Below are 24,816 nucleotides of genomic sequence, written 5' to 3' on the forward strand. Positions count from 1 at the left end.
TTTAAAACGACTTGGAGGACCTTAGTAACAACCTGGCATCACCCAGAATATTTTACCAACAACCTAGCAATGCTCTGGAAAGCACTAAGAACACCGTAGCAACCACTTAGCAACACCCCAGTTATCACTCAGAACACAATAGCAACACCCCAACAATGTTCGAAACACCACCCAGAGCACCTTAACAACAACCTGGCAACACACTATCAACCACAATGCCTAGCAACACCCTAGAAACCACTCTGAATACCTTGATATTGAACTTGCAATGATGGGCCAGTTTTGTTTCCATTTCCAACATTAATTGTGCTCAATGTAAGCACTTCAGGTGTGCTTGCTCAACTGTTGATATGCTTATGATAATGTTGTAATGCTTGAAATGTTTTGAAATTTGTATTGGGTGTTGGTACTGTACTTTTGAAACTTGCATAATCTCCTCTCTGCAGTGCTGCCCTGTCATTGTGGCTCTACTTGCTGAGCTGGTGTGACCAGTCGGTGTGTGGGATAGTCAAACATGTCAATGAACTCAGGAAGTATGAAAGCCCGCTCATCATGCTGTCTGACGCGGGTAAGCCTGCCAGTGCGCATTCCATCCTAAACTCAAGCAAATTTACAGGAATTTAGTTATTAAAAAACTAAAACTAAAAACGAAATAAACCCTCATAAAACCTTCATCAAGTCATACAATAACTGTGCATGAGAAAAATACTGAAATTTAAGCTGTTATTTATTGAACTATGTATCATATTTCCATGTGCACGTTAAATGTGACGTGCCAGTATGTCTCGATCCTCAGGCAATATAGTGCTGCAGGTGCAAATGGTGGATGGAGAGGAGCAGGCGTTTACAGCACACACAGCGTTACCTCTTCACACCTGGATCCGTCTGGACTTCTTCTTTCAGGTGTCAAAGGTACATCAATCATATTCACATGCAGTCATATTCCACTGTACTTCTGATGAACCATCATTCAGGTGTGAATGTATTAGAAAGTGAACTCTTGGATGTTTTTTTCACATGTCAGGCAAAACTCACCGTCACCAAGGTCTTACCTGCAGGACAGACGTCGGAGAGCATTCATTTTTTTGAGTAAGTCATAAAGTCTCGTCTGCACTGTAAAATATATATAATGTTTATTATTATTGCCATCAAAGGTTAGGAACAGTAAGCAATTATTGAAAGATTTTTTTCTCTCAATAATAAAACATATATAAAATAATAGTAATGTAGCCAAGAAGAAATTGCATGAAATATTAATATTATTATGAATAATTTATGAATAATTTAATGTATTAATATGAATACAATTTATTTCCATACAATATTAAATCATTAATATAATATTAATTCATATGAAACATTTTCTTTAGATTTAAAGGAGCTGTATGTAAGAAATGTATTTCAATTAATCATAAAATGGCCCTGATATGTCACTAGACATTAAGAAATCATGTTCATTTCAAATACTTATATCACTGACAACAGTAGTACGGCCAGGATATTGTCATTTAAAAAGTGAAGTTGCAGCCCTCAACTGATGTTGATGTTGTCATCTTGTGTTTTGGCCTGATGCCCCACCCTCCACCTATCTACCAATCACGAATTCAGTAGTGTTTCGGCATCCGGGTTGCCAGCTCAGCTCTAGTTACCACAACTGCAGCTCCTTGTAGCAGCCTACGTTCCTGCTGGATCCTGCAGCATATCTGGCAACCTCGAGTCAGGGGGGAGGGGGAGGGGATACAGTGATTGCAGTACCAGTTTTGGCCACAATCTTACATACAGCTCCTTTAAGTATACACCCAACTAAATGTATTATTTTATTTATTTTTTAATACAGTTTTTGTATAGTTTTTTACAGCCATTTTTATAGTGTAGTTCATGTCTGGTAAAAAACTTTAATAATGTTTTTTTTTTTTTTTAGTTTTCGTCAGCCGATTAATTTTAATGACACATCAGGATATTTTGTGATTGGTGGATGCAACTACATGAAGGGGTTTCATGGCTATTTTGGACCAATCAGATACTATCGTTTAAGCTCAGAAAAGGTGAGTCCAACTCTCTTATCAACGGATAAATGCGTATATAACAAAACCAATTTATTATGTCAATATTAATCACATGATCCAGAATGCATTCAGACATTCTTATGCCGTGATATCATTTCTATTCAAGGTGAAAAACCCCCTCTCCCCTGTTCGGACGCTAAAAGAGCTGGACAGATTCCACAGACACTGTGAGGAAATGCAACAGGTTACTGAGCAATATCTGGAGGCATTGAGACAGAACCGAGACGTCTCAACGGGTCAGTTCAAATGGATGAGACCAGAATAGATCAAATCTCTGACATTTAATCACAGACTTTGCTATCTTGGCAAATCTGAGCACAGTTTGAGACATTAGCTATGTTTCCATCCACATATTTTTATGCGCATTTTACACATAAAATATTGCTGGATGGAAATGCCAAGCTGTGTATGAAGTCTTAAAATGCATATAAAAAACAGATATGCACATGATGGAAACACATTTACTGAATAAATACCTAGATGAAAAAAATCATGTGACTCAACAGATCATGTGATTGGATAACTGGACTAACTAGCGGACCAGTTTCATTGAGTCAATCTTAAATGCCTGAGCCAAAGTTTGTCATCAAAATGATTTGGTATAATTACCTTTCAGAATTAATTACCTCAAACGATTGCATTCCCAAACATCCCAAGCGCAAGAAAACATGACAGCGTGTCTGTTACTGTGTTTCGTCTACATATTTTATGCAGGAATAAAGAGCTACAGGGGCTTTCCCAGTTTTTTGCACCAGTTTCCCAGGAAGTTACAATTGTTCTCTTGAACACACAAGATGGAAACAATGCTTTATTCACACATTTTTTATATTATTTAGATGTATTCTAAATAACTTCCCCTCCCTCTTGCAGCACTTCTCTTCTCTGATGATGAGGGCGGGACTATAACCTGTCACTCACATAAGATCCACCAATAGCAAACCACAACCATCCAATCAATTCTCCACGGATAAAATCAAGCCCCGCCCTCCATTTGTTCTTGTTCCTGAAGCCGTTTCACTCGGATATGCGTCCCAATAGGAAAGAAAAGACTCGATTTCTGTTTCACGCTCACTTTAAAAGCACTGAACACCAGTGTGGATGAACAGTGGACAGCAGATGAGTAGTTTTCTTTTTGTGTGAACTGTTTCTAAAGACTTTGTGCTTTTGGTTATCAGATGTTTGTGAGTCTTATTATGGAAACCTCGAGAGGAAGTTTGGTCGTAGGGAGTGCACACAAACTTGGTCGTGGGACCAGCAAAGAAGATTCAACATCGCCCTGAGGCTTCTAGAAGAACACCAGGACTTCATAACAGGTAGGTGGGGTTAACGCTGTACGTTGTAATGTGAACTACCGATGGCTCTTGGTAGAGAGTCTCTTCATCTGTTCCTCAGGTCTGGAGAGCAGTGGTGGACATTTGCTACATTTAAGCCAAGTTATTTTCCGGAATGTGGTAAAGACAATAAGTAAAGCCGAGGAATCTGACGGCGGCCTGGATCTCATTGAGCAGCTTCAGGTGTCTCTCTGCTGGGGTCACCAGCACTCCTCTCTCCTGCTCGCGACCCTTCACCTGGCTGGCTTGGGCGTCCCTGTGGACCTGGAGCAGGTGAGGATGAGAACAAAGACTATTGAATTACACAAGACGCGTCACTCGTATTGTTTTGAATGGGGAAAAGTGCAACGCTCAATATGGCGGAATAAGCGTTCTAAATAAGAGCCAATCGTGAAGCCATCGCATCACTGCAACCGTTAGAAGCTCCGGTTCCCATAGAAACAGTCAGACACGCTTCCACTGCGCATTAGCTTGATCCAGCCTGAAAATTTTCGTTTTCTGTCCTGATTCGAGCGTTTAGAAACAAAATGTATGAGACCGCTGTTGTCAGATTTCATTGGTGATTTCAAATATGAAATTGAATCGTAAGCTTGGCGAACAGTTTTGGAGAATTTGATGTTTCCCCATTCAAAGAGACAGGAGCTGCACTTGCTGCCCGAGAGGTGTTTCAAAGATGGCCGCTGAGTGAAATGACTTGTCTTAAAGGGACTTTAATGAGAACACCTGAGCATTCAGCGCCCATTATAAAAGAGCAACGCAATGGAAATGTAATTCATCCTAAAGTAGGGTTTTAACGACCTAATTTTTATGTTTAATGTGACATTTATGTGATGAAAGTCGAGTCGACGTCGACTAGTCACTGATGACGTCACTAAATAAGCCTGAACCTCTAGCTGAGACTTGAACGCGGGTTACCTTGTGCACAGCTATGGCATATAACACAGCGCTGCTCCAACATAACAGCTTATTTTAACAGTTCTTTTCTCATATTTCTACTCGTTCTAAATCAGATATAGATAAAGCAGCTCAGTAAACATTACATTTATATGTATGCATTAGTGAGAGAGCGATTGCGTGTGAATTAATTATACCGGGCAGCGTCTCTCTACTAATAGTGAAGCTGTGGGTTTTAGTTACTAAGAAATATATGCTAGAACTTCTCAGTTTCTAAGCTATTTAATAAGCTGTTTAAAACGTGTATTAACCCGATCAATTCTGAGCATCCAGATGGTATAATAAAACATGTATTGTGGAGCGCTCTCGGAGTATGCATTTGTTTGACATTTGAACTGTTGAAAACGGAGCGTAGAAGTGGACTTCAAAGATTTCTTATCCTGTTGCGCCCTCTATAGGTCATGATCAGCGACTAGTCGTCGTCAAGCTTAAAGTGTCATGACAGAGCATTAAAGTCGACTAGTCTGTGCAACCTCTATCCTAAAGTCAGCATGAAATCAAAATGCTCCTGTTTACTTTATATAATAATAATATTCTTTTATTTCAGACTCAAAAAGGTCCATAAAAAACATGTAAAAGAGACAGACAAACAAATAAAAACAAAGGATTACTATAATCCATATAAACAATTTCTCCAGTGCCTCCAAAGCAGCGAACTGTACCTAGTACTGCTCTGGTCAGGCCATATCAAAACAATTATAATTTCATTTTGCGAGTCCATAAGTCTCATCATAAATTTATACACAACATTTCTTATTACAGCATTTAGTGTGGCCACATCATTCTGCACAAACAACTGGCTGGCACTGGTCCAGCGAGGGACTTTCAAAAGAATCCTAAGAGCATCATTGTATGCTACTTGTAACTTGTGAAATACAGCTTTTGTGTAGCAACACCACAGGTGAGCAGTGTAGAGTGGTGTGCAGTAGGCTTTAAACAAGACTATTTTTAAATTTTCTGTACACATTCCAAATTTCCGTGCCAGCATATTAGCTTGTGCATACAATTTACAGTACTGCCTCTGGATGTCATCATTATCAGAGAGGTCACTCCTTATAATGTGACCGAGGTACTTCACTTTTTCCACAACTGCCAAATCCCCTCCTGACAAATGAAACATGGGAAATACAGACTTATGCTGCTCTCTAGTCCTCACAATCATCACAACAGTCTTTTTTGGGTTAAATTTGATGTCATATCGTTCACCATATTCAGTACACACATCAAGCAATTGCTGGAGGCCTGCAGAGCAGGGTGACATAATGACCAGGTCATCAGCATAAAGTAGATGATTTAATAATCTTTCCCCTATTATGCATCCGGTCTTACAGTTTTTCAATGTTCGGGAGAGATCATCCATATAAAGGTTAAAAAGCATGGGTGACAGGATCCCACCCTGCCTCACCCCATTAGTCACAAAAAAAGGTCTTGATATCACACTACCCCATCTAACCTGCATTGTTTGATGTGTGTACCAAAAACCTAGGATCCGGATTAGGTAGGGAGGAACCCCTCGCTGTTGCAGTTTTTCAAACAGTTTGCCATGGTTAATGCGATCAAACGCTTTGGAGGCATCCAAGAAGCACAGAAACATAGTGGAGTTCTGCCCTCTGTACTTCCTCACAGCCTCTTTCATGGCATAGATGCACATATCAGTTCCATGTTGACTTTTAAAACCACACTGCTCATCAGTGGTGACAACATATTTTTGAATTCTATCCTGGAGTACAATTTCAAAAACCTTTGATATGACACAAGCCAATGCAATTGGCCTGTAATTTTCAATACTGGAGATAATTTATAATTACCCTTTTAGAAGAAAAGGTTTTATATATATAACTTTAAAAGGGTTCTGTCAGGTGCTTCATATATACATTTTAAGGGGTTTCCATCATGGGATAAAGCTGCGTTCACGCCATGTAATTACCGTAAATAAAGCTTGGCGTGAATGCAGCATCATTTATTAATTAAACGTACTTTATAACGAGAAAAAAATTAAAAAACACAACAAACATGCGAGTAATCATTTTAGACATTTCTCCTTATATAGAACCGTTGTGGCATAAAGGGTTCTTTAAAATTGAGGCAAGATCCCTAGGGTTCTATATAGAACCCAACTGAACCTTTTTTTCTAATAGTGTACATTTGTGGTCTTATAGTGAATGATTCATCAGTGCACATTTTTTTCAAATCAAAAATGTTTGCATGTTGCACTATTAGACTCTCATTAGTGTATTAGTTGCCTGTTAAGACTCGAGTTAGTAGAATAAGTTGACGTAGTTGTAAAGTTACTTAGTCAGTAGAACATCTGTTGAGGAGCATCACAATAAAGTGTTAGCAGATATTAAGCAGACAGTCTACTAACACTCTTATGACTGAGAGTTGACACGGAGTTACAGTTACTTATAGTTAGTAGAATGTCGAAAGTGGACAATCGAAATAAAGAGTTAGCAGATATTAAGCACAGTCTACTGATACTTTAATGAGAGTTAGTTGACACACATTTGCAAAGTTACCTATAGTTAGTAGAATGTTTAAAGGGGACTGTTGAAAATAAATAAAAGTAAAAGTAATTTTACCTGTTTTGCCTTCATGAACTTTAATCAAAATACAATAGCTTGCTTAACTAATGAATAACTGCTTTAAAACACCTTTCTCTTTGGTTGACATCACCTAGGCCAAGCAGGCTATCGGCTAATGGTAACCATTAAAGGGTAACTCCCGCCAAAATTGAACCTAGGCTCTTTCTGTTAATCTACCCGAGGCAAACTTTCGTGTAAAAGCATAATTAGGATGGAAACGCCACTTTTAAGATTGACCATATTTTCGTTTTAGGTCAAATGCCTTGTGAATGGGAGTGCATGAGGCACGACTATGATAGCATCAAAATCGCTATTTCTAAAACACTAAGAAGGCTCGACACAACATGAAACTTTGCTCGAAGAAACACCAGGGGCTCTACACATGAACTCCAGCATTGACTACATTGTTTGTGTTCACAGAGTTTACTAAAAAGAAAGGTTTTGTATGACCATTCAAAAGGCATTTGGACCTAAAATGAAAATACGGTCAATCTTAAAAGTGGCGTTTCCATTCTAATTATGCTTTTACACGAAAGTTTGCCTCGGGTAGATTAACAAAAAGAGTCTAGGTTCAATTTTGCAGAGAGTTACCCTTTAACCAAATAGCTTTTTAGGCACTGTTTTAGGCTACTGTTGCAGTCAGTGTAGCATTCTTCTTCATTTTATGTTGACTAAAGTAGTAATTTGATAAAAAAGCGACAAGAGAAACGCCAGATACGAATGTCGTTTGGTACAGCAATATTGTGTTAAAGTTTGATGGTGATCTCTTTCTCAGGGTCATGTTTATAGTTTGATAGGCGGGGTCTCTGATGACCGACTCGCTCTGATGCATTTGGGATACAAGCACATGGAGGGACTTGACGGCTTCCCCAAAGACCAGAACACAGCTTATGGCTACTACGCCAACATTGGCAAACAGACCAGCACTGACCACGATAAAGTGCAAGACTCTTGGGTGAGTTACACATTTATATACAGAGATTGGTAATGTATACATATTCTCAATTGACTTGTTGAGTCAATAGGTATGGAACATTAGTTATATTATATATTATTATATCGACTCTAATTATTTGAATATATTTCAGAAGAATTATTTCAAACTAGTCCTCTCATTTCAAATTAATTAAATTATTTAATGATTCATTAATCAGATAAATTGCAAAAAAAATTCAATATCTGCTGAGAAAACCCCAAAATTAAGATAATTAATTTGAATAAACATAAAATAATAGAATAGGATATTTTTTCCAAAAACATTAATTGCATAGATAAATGCATTTGTACAGATGATGACATGCATATACCTCTTTAAAATTAATTTTGATATTTTGAACTGTCCTCCCAGACAGCAACATAATGTCGGCCCAGATCCGGGCCACATCTGGTACATGTGGATTCAATGCATATACCAGATCAGATCTGCCGGATCTGGGCCGACACTATGTTGCTGTTTGGACTGAGATGTAATGAGGTACAGTGTCTCATTATGTGCTTTGGCATATGCTTTTAATAAAATGTCAAGCTCAATAGGTCTCTTACATTTTTTTACTTTTTTTTAACACATAATTTAACACATAAAAAACACATAATTTTTTTATTACATGACAAGCTTAATCCATGCTGTCAAAATATGGTAAAACCCCCAAGAAATCTTTACTAGTTACTACTTTTGACAATTAAATAATAAAAAAAACGGTTTAAAAATGGATATATTTTTTCAAAACCGTATTATAGCAATACAAATATGGCATTTCTAACAGAAAGTCAATATAAATTGTGTTATTCAGTGAAAAATATAAAGATATTTATAATTCCATCAATTCTGTTTATTAAACATGCTTGTCTAAATGAGACACTAAGTTAGATTTTATTTCAGTCATGAAAATTCCTGGTTAATTCCAATCATGCAGACTCTACAGACTACAGAACCTGAGGCAGTTCAATTTGCAAAGGCTCATTTGCTAATAAAATGGTGCCTTAGTATCAGGTGCATCTCTTGTTTATCAGCGAGCACAATCAGATATTTAGAAAACTGACACTGCTGATGTTTGTTAAGCTGATTGTTAACGAAATATTGGAATTTTATGAACTTGAGTAAACACAAAGACTCACAGTAAATAGTGTGTCATCAGGGTAACCGGTGGTTTGTACAGTGTTTTGAGGGCGTGGATTTGCATGTTAACAAACTGGTTTGACGTGAAATAAATATTTTCTGAATGGAATGGAAATGATATTGTCTGTTTTTCTATTTTGCGTTTCTTCACTGCAGCAAACTCAAACAGAACATGTTCATTTAAGCAATGACGACGAGCTCCATACCCAAACGGGTGAACAGGGCGACATTGTGCAGTATTTGAAGCACCAGGCCAGCAGAGGAGATGTAGAATCTCAGGTCTTCACTTTTTTTCCTTGTCTGTTTCACATGATCTCTCGTTGCCTTTTTAGGTATATCTCAAGTGTAACCTGTAACTATTGACTTGAGTTCTAGTCATTCAGATCATCAGGATGTGCCGGAGATCTGAAGCCAGATTCACTAAACATTCTTAAGAATTAAATTATGCTTAACTGTCATTTTCTGCTTTTTAAAAAAAATCACTAAAGATAAAGCCTGTCATTTTATTCTTTAGAAATATTTTAAAGATAAATATTTGAGAACTTGTCACGAATCACGAACGGCTTTGTCTTACGCATGTATGTTAAAGAGATTTTTTACATTTTGCACATTTTTGTGAATCTGGCCCAGGGTCCAGAACGAAATATTTGCATTTTTAAGAAACTTTATTTTTTATGAATGAATGAATAAATACACAAATGCATAGTTTTTCTAAAATAAGAGTTTTTCATGGACTTTATGACTTTACGAGGGGCCTTTAGTTACTTGGTTTGAGATTCTCAGCTGCTGTAAAAGCGTTGTGGGCTGGTGTTTCTTGTAGAAATCTTTGGCCAGGATGCTTTTTTGGGGCAGTAATGGGGTGGATAAAAACATTCGGACAGCGGCCATGTGGTACGCCAGGAGCGCCCTGCAGATGGTGGATCCCACGGCCATGTACGACTACGCCATTCTCATCCTGAAGGTAATCCACGGGCTACATGGAAATCTCTTGAGCCGTATCTTTTCAAGCATTTGCATTGTAAAAAGCACATACACGCTTGTTTTGTATAAATAGAAACTCCTGACACAAGATTAGGAAAATACATGTAAAATGGTGTGTACGTATCTGAAGATTCTTTCAAGTGTTTGTGCTTGAACAGGGCACAGGAGTGAAGAAGAACCGAACGCTTGGCCTCGAGCTTCTGCAGAAAGCTGCTGACATGGTGAGTGCACATACAAAACCAGTGCGTATGTGGTTGTGTGTGGAAGTGTTGGGATTTCTATAATGGGCCATGTGTTTTTTTTTTCAGGGTTCTGTAGAAGCTCTGAATGGACTTGGATGGTACTACAGTACGATAGTAAAGAACAGAAGAAAAGCCATTCGATATTTTGAGTTGGCGGCTCAGAACGGCAGTCGTGATGGGCTCTTCAATGTGGGACTCTACCAGTTAAATGGTGCCAGTCCTGACAAACCAGACAGAAATGAGGTCAGAGGCTGCACATTTAACCTTCAATGGATAGTTTAAAGTGAAAACAAATAATAATGTCAGAGTTTTCTCACCCTCATGATGTTCCAAACCTGTGTGGTTTTCTGTGGAACACAGAGATCTTTTAAAGAATCTGTAACCTTTTCGAAAAATTACAAAAAAAAGGTGCTGTCAAATTTGGAAAATGACAAAAAAAAAATAGTTGGTGAAGTTTATTCAGTTTACAGTTTTTCTCAGTCGCTTTGGTGCATTTCTCACATCACTATTTACATTTGCACAACAGTTAATGCAGTTCTCAAAACAATTAGTACAAACTGTAAAACCTAGTTGATAACCTGCAAAAGCGTGTCACTTGATCAAAATGGATAGCTCATTCCTCAAAAACAAGTATTCATGTCAATGAAAGTGTCAGTGTCATCAAAATGAAAAGTCCTGACACCATTGTTTATGAACAAGATAGTCAAATGGCTTAGTCATGTTTTCATTATGACAGTTTACTCTGTAAATGTTTTCCAATGCAAAAAAGTCAGATCTTGGTGACACTACCTGAACATGCTCAAGACAGCACTATATACTATTTGCACAGCCATTTGAAAAATACAGTAAAGTTACACATTACTGTATTTAGTGAGGTAACTGAATATGTATGTTTCACATTTTTACTGCATATGCTCTTTGCAATTCTAATTTGTTCACAGCATTGTGCAAAAGAAAAAAATACACCCTTATTTACAACAAACATAAACTCCCTTTGGGAAGAGCTGTGCACAACTGTACACAATATTGCAGTACATATTGGAACTGAACATACAACATACATATACTGTAATCATTCATGCACATCCAGACGTTCCTCATCAGTGAAAGCTGAGATTCACCTGAGAGAAATTGTTCAATTTAGGAGACATTTTCAGAAAAAAAAAAAGATTAAAAAAAATGTGTCAAATTTGCTTGACAGATTTTGACAACTAGGTCAACATTTTTGTATGTAGTGACTCAAGCTATGAAATGAGGACTATTAGTTTTATGAATGACTATTCAGCATTCACAAGTATAGTTAATTTTGACTGACATGACATAAGCAGATGATAATGTTATAAAACAGCAGAGAGTTGTATGAAAGCAATTGATACATGTCCAAAAGCACTTGCAGTTTGTTGGAAGGAATGAGAAACTGCTACTATGATGTGCACAAATGACTAAATGTTGTGGAGGTTGAACTAACTGTTGTGCAAATGTAAATAGTGATGCGAGAAATGCACCAAAGCGACTGAGAAAAACTGTAACAAATGACAAAGAAGAAGTGGTCAAATTTATTTATTTATTTTTTCAAAAGAGTTGCTGCCAAGTCTGGAAAATGACAAGAAAGAGTTGCTGTCAAGTTTACGAAATGACAAAAAAGAGTTTCTGTCAAGTATCAAAAATAATCAAAAAGAGTTTCTGTCAAGTATCAAAAATAATCAAAAATAGTTGCTGTCAAGCTTACAAAATGACAAAAAATAGTTGCTGTCAAATTTGCACAATTGCAAAAGAGGTGCTGTCAAGTTAAAAAAATGACTAAGATAGATAGATAGATAGATAGATAGATAGATAGATAGATAGATAGATAGATAGATAGATGGAAGGAGGATAGATAGATAGATAGATAGATAGATAGATAGATAGATAGATAGATAGATAGATAGATAGATAGATAGATAGATAGATAGATAGATAGATAGATAGATGGAAGGAAGGAGGATAGATAGATAGATAGATAGATAGATAGATAGATAGATAGATAGATAGATAGATAGATAGATAGATAAATAGATAGATGGAAGGAGGATAGATAGATAGATAGATAGATAGATAGATAGATAGATAGATAGATAGATAGATAGATAGATAAATAGATAGATAAATAGATAGATGGAAGGAGGATAGATAGATAGATAGATAGATAGATAGATAGATAGATGGAAGGAGGATAGATAGATAGATAGATAGATAGATAGATAGATAGATAGATAGATGGAAGGAGGATAGATAGATAGATAGATAGATAGATAGATAGATAGATAGATAGATAGATAGATAGATAGATAGATAGATAGATAGATAGATAGATAGATAGACTGTACATTGGCATCAATCCTGGCACCAAGAGTCATGAGTTTGAATTCGATGACTTGAATGTCGTGAGAACTTTATACTGATGAGAATGTGTTTCTGGCAGAAGTGTATGGTGTATTGATCTCAATGCTCTTTCAGACGGCTGCGTTCCAGTTCTTTCTGCGCGCGGCTCAGCTGGGTCACGTGGGCGGCGCTGTGGAGGCGGCATCACTTCTCTCCACTGGAACTGTACGAGGAGTGGCGAGAGATCAAGACAAAGCTGTGCTGTATGTCAGACTCATCTATACTCTCATCTGTCACTTCAGTTAGTACAGCGGCCAACACAAATGGATGATCATTTACTAGAAAAATACTGACAAATTTGACAGATTTGACAAAACTTCTTTATAAATGCAAAAGCTGTTATTTTAATCTGATGGATAGATCAAGTCTTTGTTTCTCTGTTTTGTTGGGTTTCTGTTTCTTCAGGCTGTTGAAGCGAGTCATTGAGATGAACGGCCACCTGGGCTTCATGGTTAAAGAAGCTCTTCAAACTTATCAAAGAGGATCATGGTGAGAGATCCCTCCCTTCATTCATCAATCCCTTCATTCATCCCTACCTTAAAGTGTCCTTATTATGCTGTTTTAAATGTTCTTAATTTTGATTTTGAGGTCACATATAACAGGCTTCAAAGGTCATAAAAACACTTATATTTTATCAACAAAAAAAAACCATTGCACATCACCACATTTTTCAATGATTCTCACACGACTCGTCTGAAAGATTCAGTCTTTCTAAATCCCTCCTTTCCTGATCTGATTGGTCAGATGGCCCAGTCTGTTGTGATTGGTCTACTCTGCTCTGATTGGTCAGATGGCCCAGTCTGTTGTGATTGGTCTACTCTGCTCTGATTGGTCAGGTGGCCCAGTCTGTTGTGATTGGTCTACTCTGCTCTAATTGGTCAGATGGCCCAGTCTGTTGTGATTGGTCTACTCTGCTCTGATTGGTCAGATGGCCCAGTCTGTTGTGATTAGTCTACTCTGCTCTGATTGGTCAGATGGCCCAGTCTGTTGTGATTGGTTTACTCTGCTCTGATTGGTCAGGTGGCCCAGTCTGTTGTGATTGGTCTACTCTGCTCTGATTGGTCAGATGGCCCAGTCTGTTGTGATTGGTCTACTCTGCTCTGATTGGTCAGGTGGCCCAGTCTGTTGTGATTGGTCTACTCTGCTCTAATTGGTCAGATGGCACAGTCTGTTGTGATTGGTCTACTCTGCTCTGATTGGTCAGATGCTCCAGTCTGTTGTGATTGGTCTACTCTGCTCTGATTGGTCAGATGGCCCAGTCTGTTGTGATTGGTCTACTGTGCTCTGATTGGTCAGATAGCCCAGTCTGTTGTGATTGGTCTGCTCTGCTCTGATTGGTCAGATAGCCCAGTCTGTTGTGATTGGTCTACTGTGCTCTGATTGGTCAGATGGCCCAGTCTGTTGTGATCAAGCATACTGCACAAGTGCTTAAAAGAGAAGTAAAAGCGTCTCGATCGCCCCGCCCCGGTGACTTGTCCCAGTATAGGCCTTCCCCATGAAGTCTAATGGACGCGATGGAAACTAAACAATCAAATTACACTTAAAATAAATGTTTTTCTAATATGTTTTCTGTCATTTTGGTAGTTTTTATCACGCTGATTTAAGTTCAAGTGTTAGTTTTTTTAAATAAGTTTGATCTTAGTTTGTTATTTGATGCTAGAAAAACGAAAATATGACATAATGATTGACAGCTTCTCTAAACGAAGTAGTCAACAAGGCACCAACAGACGTTTTTGGGGGATTTTTGGGAGGAGATTGGAGCTTCAACTTTAATTTCTACATGTCCATAACTGTTTAATTTACACAGTAAACTTTGTACTAAACATTTCTGCGGGAGTGAGGGCAGGACCTTGATATCGCGGCTCCACTTCACGCTCACTACTGCGCAGACTCGGGTCCCGCGTTCACTACTGCACAGAAGCAGGTCCCAAATCAGTGCAAGATGTCAGCGCAATATTAGGACTTTGGCGGCTTCACTTTTCACCGTGATTGGTCTACCGCTTACAGCGCATGACGGAAACGAAAAGACCATTACCATAACTGAACTTCAGCTCCGGAGGCTTCCTAAAGCTTAGCAATTGTACACACTGTAAAGACAGTAACAATGGAGTCGATTTTACCATATCAAACCGAGTCCTATGATGAAACACTGGAAGAACTATTTAACTAGTGCTTGAGGGCGGGTCAAAGTAGACATTGCAGACTGTTTACATTCACAGACAGCATCTATCCATACCTCCATCCACCCATCCATCCATCTATGCCTTCATCCATCCATACCTTTATCCACCCATCCATCCATCTCATCATCCATCTGTTTATCCATACCTTTATCCATCCATCCCTTCGTTCATCCATCCATCTTTATCATCCCTCCATACATCCCTTCATCTAACCATCCATACATTTATCTTTCCATCCATTCATTCATACATCCATATCTTTATCCATCCATCCTTTTAATCCATCCATCCCTTTATCAGTCATATCTTTAACCCTCCATCCATCCATCCTCCCCTTTATCCATCTATCCCTCCATCCATCCATCTCTTCATCCATTGAAATGGGTACTACAATCTAAATTCTAGATATTGGAGAGGGTTGTTTCTCTCGCCCTCCTCCTAAGACGTGACGCTCACATGGGTTGCCAGATTGAGGACACGAGCGCAATTGACAATGGAAAGCGACGAGTATGCCTCTGGAGCTTTTTAGATGGGTGCCAAGGCTTTTTAGTACCGGTAGATCTCTGACCCAGTTCATTTGCTGGCTTCCATGGCTGAAATATGCTGTTGGATAAATTGGCAGTGGGCGGAATCACACAGTCCAAAACAAAAACAGACATTCCGACACGGAACACACATTTCAAATTAGAATAACTGTTTCCTAAATATCTGCAAACAAATGGAATTTAATTCTTTAGTACAGTCAAAAAATGACTATATCAGCACCTTTAAAGTGACAGCAGCCTTTAAATACCTGCTCCTGTCTAAGTCATTAATGTTAATTAAACAAGAAAACATATCTTTAACAAAGATTAATCGATATTTAATTTATACAGTGAACACTATAGTGTTATTTTACATTTAAGCCCAATGATTAAATTGCTGTACCTAAAAACTATCCACCTACCCAACCATACCTTCGTTCATGCATGTATCGATCCAATCCCTCCTTCAGTTCATCTCATTTATTAAAATAACCCTTATTTCTGCTTTTGTGTTCATGAATATTGTAATGGAAAAAAGTGACAAGCACATTATTAAAAATTATTTTGTGTTCCGCAGAAGAAAGAAACTCATACTGGTTTGAAATGACATATTTCTAAAAGTTTGTGTGGATATTTGTTGTCTGTTCAAGGGATGAAGCGTTGGTGAAATATGCCATTCTAGCAGAAACTGGTCTTAGTGTGGCACAGCACAATGCCGCCCATCTGTGTGAGGTGAACATCTTTTATATGTCTCCTAATCGTCCAGTTTCATTTCCTGGTTGTTTTTTTTACATATATATATACCATTCACCTAATGTACGTGTTTCTAGGTGTTAGGCCACAGTTCTGCCTGTCAGTGGAGGTATCACAACTACTCTACCTACAATCACATCCCTCAGGAATCTGGTGAGCCTCTGCAGACCAGCAGAAATACACCAGTGACAACTATAACATACAACTACATCTGTTAGAAGAATCAGGGCTGGTTCACACAGAACTCGAGACACAGGCAGTGGAATGGGGAAAAACCCCAAGGTCTCGAGACACGTCTTTTAAAAGACTAACTGAGCGCCGCGTTTTTAGGATGCCGTGTCCAGCGCGAGACGCTGCAAAACACACAGCGCAACGGTCATATGCGTCCGTCTAGCGCATTTACTAATAATGGAAAAGTAAGTGCAGTGGAATGGAAAAACGCGTTCCGTGTGAACGGCCCCTAAATATGATTTCATAAACACCTTTTATGACTTTGAATGAAGGCATTCACATTTTCTCCCTGAACTGTGTGATGTTATTTCTACCACATCTCAAAACTCATATCTAGCATTATTTTTAATTTCATATCTTGCATTTTAAATGACATCAATTACAAATCTTGCAACTAAATTACAGCTTGATTTGAAATGATTCACAATAAAAATATCCATGCTGTCCTCCACCCTCTCTCTCTTTCTACCTTCATCTGTTACTGCTTCTCTGTCTTCTGCAGGTTTGTTGCGGATGGGAGATTATTACAGTAAACTGGCTGATATGGTGAAGGCCATGCACATGTACAGTACAGCAGCAGTGCATGGCAGTCCTCAGGTACACACACACACACACACACACACACACACACACACACACACACACACACACACACACACACACACACACACACACACACACACACACACACACACACACACACCATACCACGTTTACAAGCTAAACAGGCAAATATAGGGCTGGCCAGTATGACTACATATATATATATATATATATATATATATATATATACAACGTAGAAATATGTACACTGATAGGGATTCTGCTATACTATTTATACAGTAGTATGTATAAGTTTGTATGTAGTATGTAAATGTTTGCTCCGCTTTCATTTGGCAGAAATGTTTTACATTATTTACATATGAGTGACAAAGTGAAACTGAGAAAGTGAAAAAAGAAATTGAGCAATTTGTTGCGTGAAGTGGAATTTAGTTGGCCGATAAGAAATGTCACTTGTTGCATATAGAATACTATATAGCCTTATTATATAAGCTTTACTGTACAGCTAAATAAACCCACAGACACCCACTCCAGATTTTGTAGTAAAGTACATATATAGTTTATTTTTAAAAAAATTTTGTCAAGTATTTTGTGTGTATTTTCAGGGACACTTTAATCTGGCCATGTTAATTGAGGAGGGTTATGAAGTTCCTGACATCATTCTAGATCAGATGGGAATCTCAGCTGCACACAATATGAACCGGAGCGTTATTGTGGAAAATCTTTTATCCAGGTCTGTGTGTTTTACACGGTCATTTGCTTGTTAGTTTCATGTTTTTTGAAGGAAGACTCTTAAGCTCTAAAGTTGATTTGAATTACGCAAAACATGGTGCAAAACAAGTGTATGTGTTTGTGCATGCAGTATGGTGTGTGTGTGTCTGTAGTTGTTTAGTTATAGTATATAGGCCAAATATATAAACCTCAAAAATAAAAAAAGATTCACAAAGGGACTTGATTTAAAGGTAATTTACAGCAAATTTGTAATAAAAGTCTGGGGCCTGTAAGATTTTTTTATTCAGCAAGAACACATTAAATAGATCAAAAGTGACAGTAAAGACATTTATAACATTAAAGGATTTATTTCAAATGAATGCGGAACTTTTAATTCATCAAATAATCCTGAAAGAAAAGCTTTATGGACATAAATAGTCCTCACTTTAGATGAGCTCACACAAATATTTAACTGACAACTACTAAATGTTTTATAACTACCTGAAATAATCATGAATTACAGTAAGAATACGTGTTAATAAAGCATTTATTAACACACTGAGTAACTATTATTATATAATAGTAATGTCTATTATTATATAATATGTCTAAATAATAAGATGTATAAATGTACCTTTAAGTAGTTTATTAATAATTTACTTTTTTTAAACGATCTTATAAACCACTGACAACTCCTAAATAACTGGGTTGTAAATAATGTAATACTTAATTTAGAAATTATGTATGAAAAAAGTATGAAAATACAATTATTAAACACATTATAAGTCAAGAATAAAGCATTTATAGCTGTATTTATAAACTGCTTATTAATGTCTGTTAATGCTTTAGAAATCATGAACTAACTACACTTATGAATATATCATAATAATATATTTTTATTTTGTACTTTTTAATTTAATTATTTTCTTTCATTTGATGTAAACAAACATTTCTTTCTTAAAATAGCATGCACCAATAAGCCATTCACAATAAGACAAGCGATGTGCTTGGTAAATCATGTGGACTTTAACAACAATGGAAGTGAGTGTAAGGAGTGAAAACACTTCCTTGAATCTGTTCTCTCCTCAGATGCAGGGAGTTTGAGGAGGGGGACTTGACTCCCTGTTCTTTAGTCCTGTGGAGGATCCAGTTAATCCGAGCGTGGAGAGACTTCACACACAGCTCTGTTCAGCTGCCGCTGGCCTGTGGGATGGCCGCCATATTCAGCCTTTTCATAATTGCTGTGCTATTACAAACTCTTCTGGGTAAAGCATCCACCACTACTGTTAGAATAAAAGAGATATCTAAATAGACATTTCCCTCCTGTTTTCAATGTTAGTATTCACCCAGATTTATTGCTCCAAAAAACGTTTCCCATGATCATTTTCCACTCTCTGAATTTTCCATACAATAAAAATATAGTGACCATGTCTGTCAAGCTCCAAAAATGAAGTACAATATAAAAGTATCGTAACAGATTTAACTTTTGTACACTTTTACCATCAGCATTTTACTCTACGGCTTACCTGTCAACGAACCAATCATCAGAGAGACGTGGTGAACCAGCAGTCGGCGGGCAAGGAATGAGTCCACTGGAGACCAGTACACATCAGCAGCAAAGAGACCGGCCTACAGCGGCCCACAACAGCCTTTCACTGCAGGAGACATCGGACTTAGTCGTCACAGTGACTGGAGTGTGTGTGTGTGTCATCTTTACGATGTTCATTTCCCATCTGCTTTGAACACTCACCTTTGTGTTTGATAAACACCCATTACTTTAGGTTACTGCACTGGAACTGAACCAGTATGTCAGACTGTTCTGTTTCTGTGGGTTTTCTTTCATTCAAACAGCTACATTTACTTTAAGTTAACATTGCACAGAAGCAGAGCTGTGTATGCACATCTATAAACACAATCTTTAAAGGGTTACTTCACCAAAAAAATAAAAAATGTCAGCATTTATTCACCCTCATGTCGTTCCAAACCCGTAATGTTTATCTTCGGAACACAAATTAAGATATTTTTAATGAAATCTGAGATATTTCTGTCCCTCCACTGACAGCCTACGCAACTACCACTTTGATTCTTCAAAAAAAGTTTATAAAAAGATCGTAAAACTAATCCATATTAATTTTCTGAAGACATTTGATCACTTTATATGACCCTAACCCTGACCCTAATTTAGTTTTTTATTCACATAAACATTCATCAACGCACACATCAGATACAGGCTGCATCTGAAATGACATACTTACATATTATATATTAGGCGAAAACAGTATGTGACAAAAGAAGTATGTCCGAATTCGCAGTACTCATAAAAGAGAAGGCAAAAAAGTACCTGGATGACCTACTACTTTCGACGAGATGTGCATACGATGAACACATCACTATCCCATGAGGCCACCAGAGAGGAGTTATGAATGGCAGTGAAGCGACGCAACTGACGCTGGTAGATCACATGATAATGACAACATGGAGAATGTAGTATGTCTAGATTACATTCATACTATATAGAACATACATTTTACTTATTCAAAATAAGTACCTACTTACAGAGTATGTGATTTTGGGCACAGCCACTGGCAACAAGAACCAGTGAGGTTCCTTCTCGTGTTACGATTCACGTTTGAGCTTCAGCAAGAACCAATGAGGTTCATTCTCATGTTACGCATCATGTTTGAGCTTCTGCAGGAACCAATGAGGTTCATTCATGTGTTACGATTCACGTTTGAGCTTCTGCAGGAACCAATGAGGTTCATTCATGTGTTACGATTCACGTTTGAGCTTCTGCAGGAACCAGTGAGGTTCATTCATGTGTTACGATTCACGTTTGAGCTTCTGCAGGAACCAATGAGGTTCATTCTCATGTTACGCATCATGTTTGAGCTTCAGCAAGAACCAGTGAGGTTCATTCATGTGTTACGATTCACGTTTGAGCTTCTGCAGGAACCAATGAGGTTCATTCTCATGTTACGCATCATGTTTGAGCTTCTGCAGGAACCAATGAGGTTCATTATTGTGTTACGCAGCACATTTGAGCTTCAGCAAGAACCAATGAGGTTCATTCTCATGTTACGCAGCACGTTTGAGCTTCAGCAAGAACCAGTGAGGTTCATTCATGTGTTACGATTCACGTTTGAGCTTCTGCAGGAACCAATGAGGTTCATTCTCATGTTACGCATCATGTTTGAGCTTCTGCAGGAACCAATGAGGTTCATTATTGTGTTACGCAGCACATTTGAGCTTCAGCAAGAACCAATGAGGTTCATTCTCATGTTACGCTTCACGTTTGAGCTTCAGCAAGAACCAGTGAGGTTCATTCATGTGTTACGATTCACGTTTGAGCTTCTGCAGGAACCAATGAGGTTCATTCTCATGTTACGCAGCACGTTTGAGCTTCAGCAAGAACCAATGAGGTTCATTCTCATGTTACACAACACGTTTGAGCTTCATCAAGAACCAATTAGGTTATAATTATTTTATATGATTTATATAATTATTATACCCCTAAACAATTACATATGCGCATATGTGCATATTTTAGTTTAACAATTACTATTAACCATTTAGTTTAAATGAGTCTCTGTATACCTATATATATTATCTGTATACCTAAACTAACGTCATAACTTTCACTTGCACTGATATAACAAGATATTTTTCTTCTTGCTGTGTAATGCATTTATGTACTTTATATTCTTCAGTCTCTTAATCTTCGGCAGAACGTTGATGATCAGCGTATCATAGTGCCAACAAAGCCTGATTGAATTAGATTGGTTTTGTCAACTTAAAATTAATCTTGTAACCCTGAGTTTGTTCAACTACCATCATGGTACCCAATGATGCCCCAGGGCAGGCAACCCAGACAGCAACACAGTGTTGGCCCAGATCCGGATTCATGTGGATTCCACCCGCACCAGATGTGGGCCGAATCTGGGCTGACACTGTGTTGCTGTCTGGGAAGCAAGGCTCCTGGGCTTCAGCTTCACATGCTCGTTTGCATTAACAGAGGATAAAACAAAAAAGCCCAGTTTCTAGGTTGTGCTTGCTTGGTGGTGGGTGGCTCAGTTAACATCTTTAATAATCTCCTCAGTTTTTCTTAAATGCTAATCAAACACCTATTCACAAATTTAAAGTGATTTTTATTTTTTATTTCAAGTGATTGGAAATGAACTGATATTACTGTTAATTACTTTGCCCTCTCAGGCAGCAATATTGTTGTTGATTTGACACAATTTCCGTGTTCACTTCTCGCAGTAGTGTATCTGGATGAGAAGGGACTGTGAGGAATTGATCGGATTGTTTTAATTAGTCATTTATTTGCTGCTATTGTATGTTCCCTGTCAAAGGTATATCTGCTATCTGCTGCTGATAGTGGAATTAAAGGGATAGTTCACCCAAAAATGAAAATTCTATCATTGTTTACTCACCCTCAAGTTGTTCCAAACCTGTATGAGTTTCTTTGCTCTGCTGAACACAAAGGAAGATATTTGGAAGAATGTTTGTAATCAACAGATCTCGGTCCCCATTGACTTCCATAGTAGGAAAACAAATATACTATGGTAGTCAATGGGGACCGAGATCTGTTTGGTCACAAACATTCTTCCAAATATCTTCCTTTGTGTTCAGCAGAACAAAGAAACTCATACAGGTTTGGAACAACTTGAGGGGTGAGTAAACAATGATAGAATTTTCATTTTTGGCTGAACTATCCCTTTAACAGAACATACCATTCTGATCTTTGTCTCGATATAAAAAATAGGACGAGAATAATTATTCCTTATGCCCCAGTATAAAATGATTACATGCTTTATTGTTTTCTCAACTGATCAACTGAACAGATTATTTCACCTGTCAACAGTCAGATTTTTGTTAAAATTAAAATTATTTGATCATTTCATGGCATGTATCACTTTAATCTATAAAAACTATGTAGTTAAAAATCATTTTTCGTACATTCAAATAATAAATATTATGGTTTGACTTTATTTTGATGCTCCCTTTAACACATTCTGTTGACTATAAGTAATGTTGCTAACTCTGATTAGAGTGTTAGTAGAGTATTAGTAGTCTGGTAGGGTTGGGGTTAGAATAAGTTGACATGTAGTTGCAAAGTTACTTATAGTCAGTAGAATGTCTGTTGGAGGAGCATCACAATAAAGAGTTAGTAGATATTAAGCAGACAGTCTACTAATACTCTAATGAGAGTTAGTTGGCATGTAGTTGCAAAGTTACTTATAGTCAGTAGAATGTCTGTTGGAGGAGCATCACAATAAAGAGTTAGTAGATATTAAGCAGACAGTCTACTAATACTCTAATGAGAGTTAGTTGACGTAGTTGCAAAAATACTTTTTGTAATGTATAAAAGGGACCATCAAAATAAAGTGTTACCAATATTGTTTTATGTTTTGGTATCTTAAACTCCCAAAATGTCAGGTGGCGCAACCGTCCGCACAAATGACCAGACTAAGAAAACTATTTAAAATGGTGTTTTAACAATAAGAGATTCAAAATAAAATAGTATGACATAATTGTATGTTTGTAGCTGCCCTCTGGTGGCTATCAAGGGCACTCCACCCCAAACTATTGCCACTCAATCAACAACTACACTTCCCATAACCCATTGCCTGGACTCATTATTGTTTGATCAATTACACCTGTGTGTCATCACCCTTGATAACTGTCTATATATACATGGTTTATTCAGTCATTCTCTGTGAAGTCTTGATTAGTGTCTTACTGCAATTTGGAGCGTTCTTCTGGTTCCCGTTATCTTTTATATTTTTTTATATTCTGCCCGTTATTATTGGATTTCTCTGTTTTTGCCTGTGCCCCCTTGACCCTGTTATTGTTTAGATGGTTTCCCATGATGCATGATAATGCTGATAATGATAATGATAATGCATTATCCAGAGGAGACCAACTGGTCCTTTTGGCAGAGAGAAAAGGTTTGTAGATCTCTCTCACATACTGATAAAAATAGCTATTTTCAAGTATGGTAGGTTGGTACGCTTTCCATGTCAGGTGGTACAATGTAAAACTAGGGAAAGGCTATTTTATCATAAACCTCTTTATTCTATGTATGATAGGAAAAACTTAATACCTGGCATCCAAGTAGAAGCTCGTTCATTGTAAAATTAATTGCAAAAGTCAGGTGGTGCAACCAGGAAGTCAGGTGATTCAACTGCGCTGAATGTGCCTATGAAAAACATTTAAGCTAAGCTTGTCTATTATTATTATTCTATTTCATTATTGTTCTAAAATGTTTTTAGTTAAAGATGTAAAACTTTCAATTATTTTCATGATTTAAATAACTTATCATATCAAGAAAAAAAAATGCTCACACATTATATTAGGTGTCTTATTTAACTACTATGTACTGGTAGAAAAAAAATTGTTAGGTATAATGTACTTGCTCATGTTTGAACACATTGAGGTGTATACGGGTAAGGTTAGGTGCTTACCCGTATGATTGGGTGGTATGGGTAGGTTTAAGGGTGGGATTAGGGAATGGTCAACAGTGTAATTATAGCTGTCATTACAGAAATTAATTGTAATGTAATCTGCAGGTATTTTTAAATACAAGTACAAATTTAAAATATATATGTTCACAATAAGTGCATTGTATCAAATTATTGATTTAAATGTTAGTACATAGTAGTTAAAGACACTTACTATAAAAAGTGACCAAAAACTCAGTGAGGCACAGGGAGCACAATAAAAATGATCCTGCTGCAAGAGAAGAATCTTAAAATAAAAAAAATAAAGAGAGGTGATTGTCAGGAAACAACCAGACTGGAGACAGAAAATTACTGAACCAAACAGGTATTTATTTAAATAGAGGGGTATTTTTGGTCACTATACACAATCTCAGGCCACAGAACATAACCTGCTGGAACTATGTGCAGTGTTCTTGCCAGGCCTGCCATGTTCTCGTTCAGTCTGACAGTACCTCAACAGTCTTTCGTCTGAACCACCAGGGTGGCCCGCAGGTCTCTACAGCTTACTCACAAGATCCTGACATGGTGTCAGCCACAACTCGCTTTGCTGAGGGCGGCTCATATTTTGGAAGCATGCAACCAAACAGCGGATGCTCTTTCCAGGGATCAACTACATCCAGGAGAATGGAGGCTTCATTCAGATGTAGTGCAAGAGAT

General features: G+C 37.6%; 1 protein-coding gene across 2 annotated transcripts in view; it reads left to right on the top strand.

Moving 5' to 3' along the window:
* Positions 1-19,627, top strand: part of LOC311301954 (protein sel-1 homolog 3) — a 31,887-nt gene extending 12,260 nt beyond the window's left edge. For both annotated transcript variants that reach the window (XM_084427401.1, XM_084427400.1), the window contains exons 4-23: positions 447-568; positions 797-912; positions 1,025-1,089; positions 1,922-2,045; positions 2,173-2,302; positions 3,242-3,379; positions 3,459-3,670; positions 7,709-7,888; positions 9,206-9,328; positions 9,870-10,010; positions 10,189-10,251; positions 10,339-10,515; positions 12,769-12,896; positions 13,099-13,182; positions 16,051-16,132; positions 16,231-16,306; positions 16,887-16,981; positions 17,551-17,678; positions 18,746-18,921; positions 19,163-19,627. In XM_084427401.1, coding sequence (XP_084283527.1) covers positions 447-568; positions 797-912; positions 1,025-1,089; positions 1,922-2,045; positions 2,173-2,302; positions 3,242-3,379; positions 3,459-3,670; positions 7,709-7,888; positions 9,206-9,328; positions 9,870-10,010; positions 10,189-10,251; positions 10,339-10,515; positions 12,769-12,896; positions 13,099-13,182; positions 16,051-16,132; positions 16,231-16,306; positions 16,887-16,981; positions 17,551-17,678; positions 18,746-18,921; positions 19,163-19,398 — 2,596 coding nt within the window. In that variant the 3' untranslated portion in view covers positions 19,399-19,627. The remainder of the gene's footprint in view (positions 1-446; positions 569-796; positions 913-1,024; positions 1,090-1,921; positions 2,046-2,172; positions 2,303-3,241; positions 3,380-3,458; positions 3,671-7,708; positions 7,889-9,205; positions 9,329-9,869; positions 10,011-10,188; positions 10,252-10,338; positions 10,516-12,768; positions 12,897-13,098; positions 13,183-16,050; positions 16,133-16,230; positions 16,307-16,886; positions 16,982-17,550; positions 17,679-18,745; positions 18,922-19,162) is intronic.
* Positions 19,628-24,816: the final 5,189 nt, after the last annotated feature.

Source organism: Rutilus rutilus, assembly GCF_951802725.1.
Source record: "Rutilus rutilus genome assembly, chromosome: 13".
Classification (NCBI taxonomy): Eukaryota; Metazoa; Chordata; class Actinopteri; order Cypriniformes; family Leuciscidae; genus Rutilus; species Rutilus rutilus.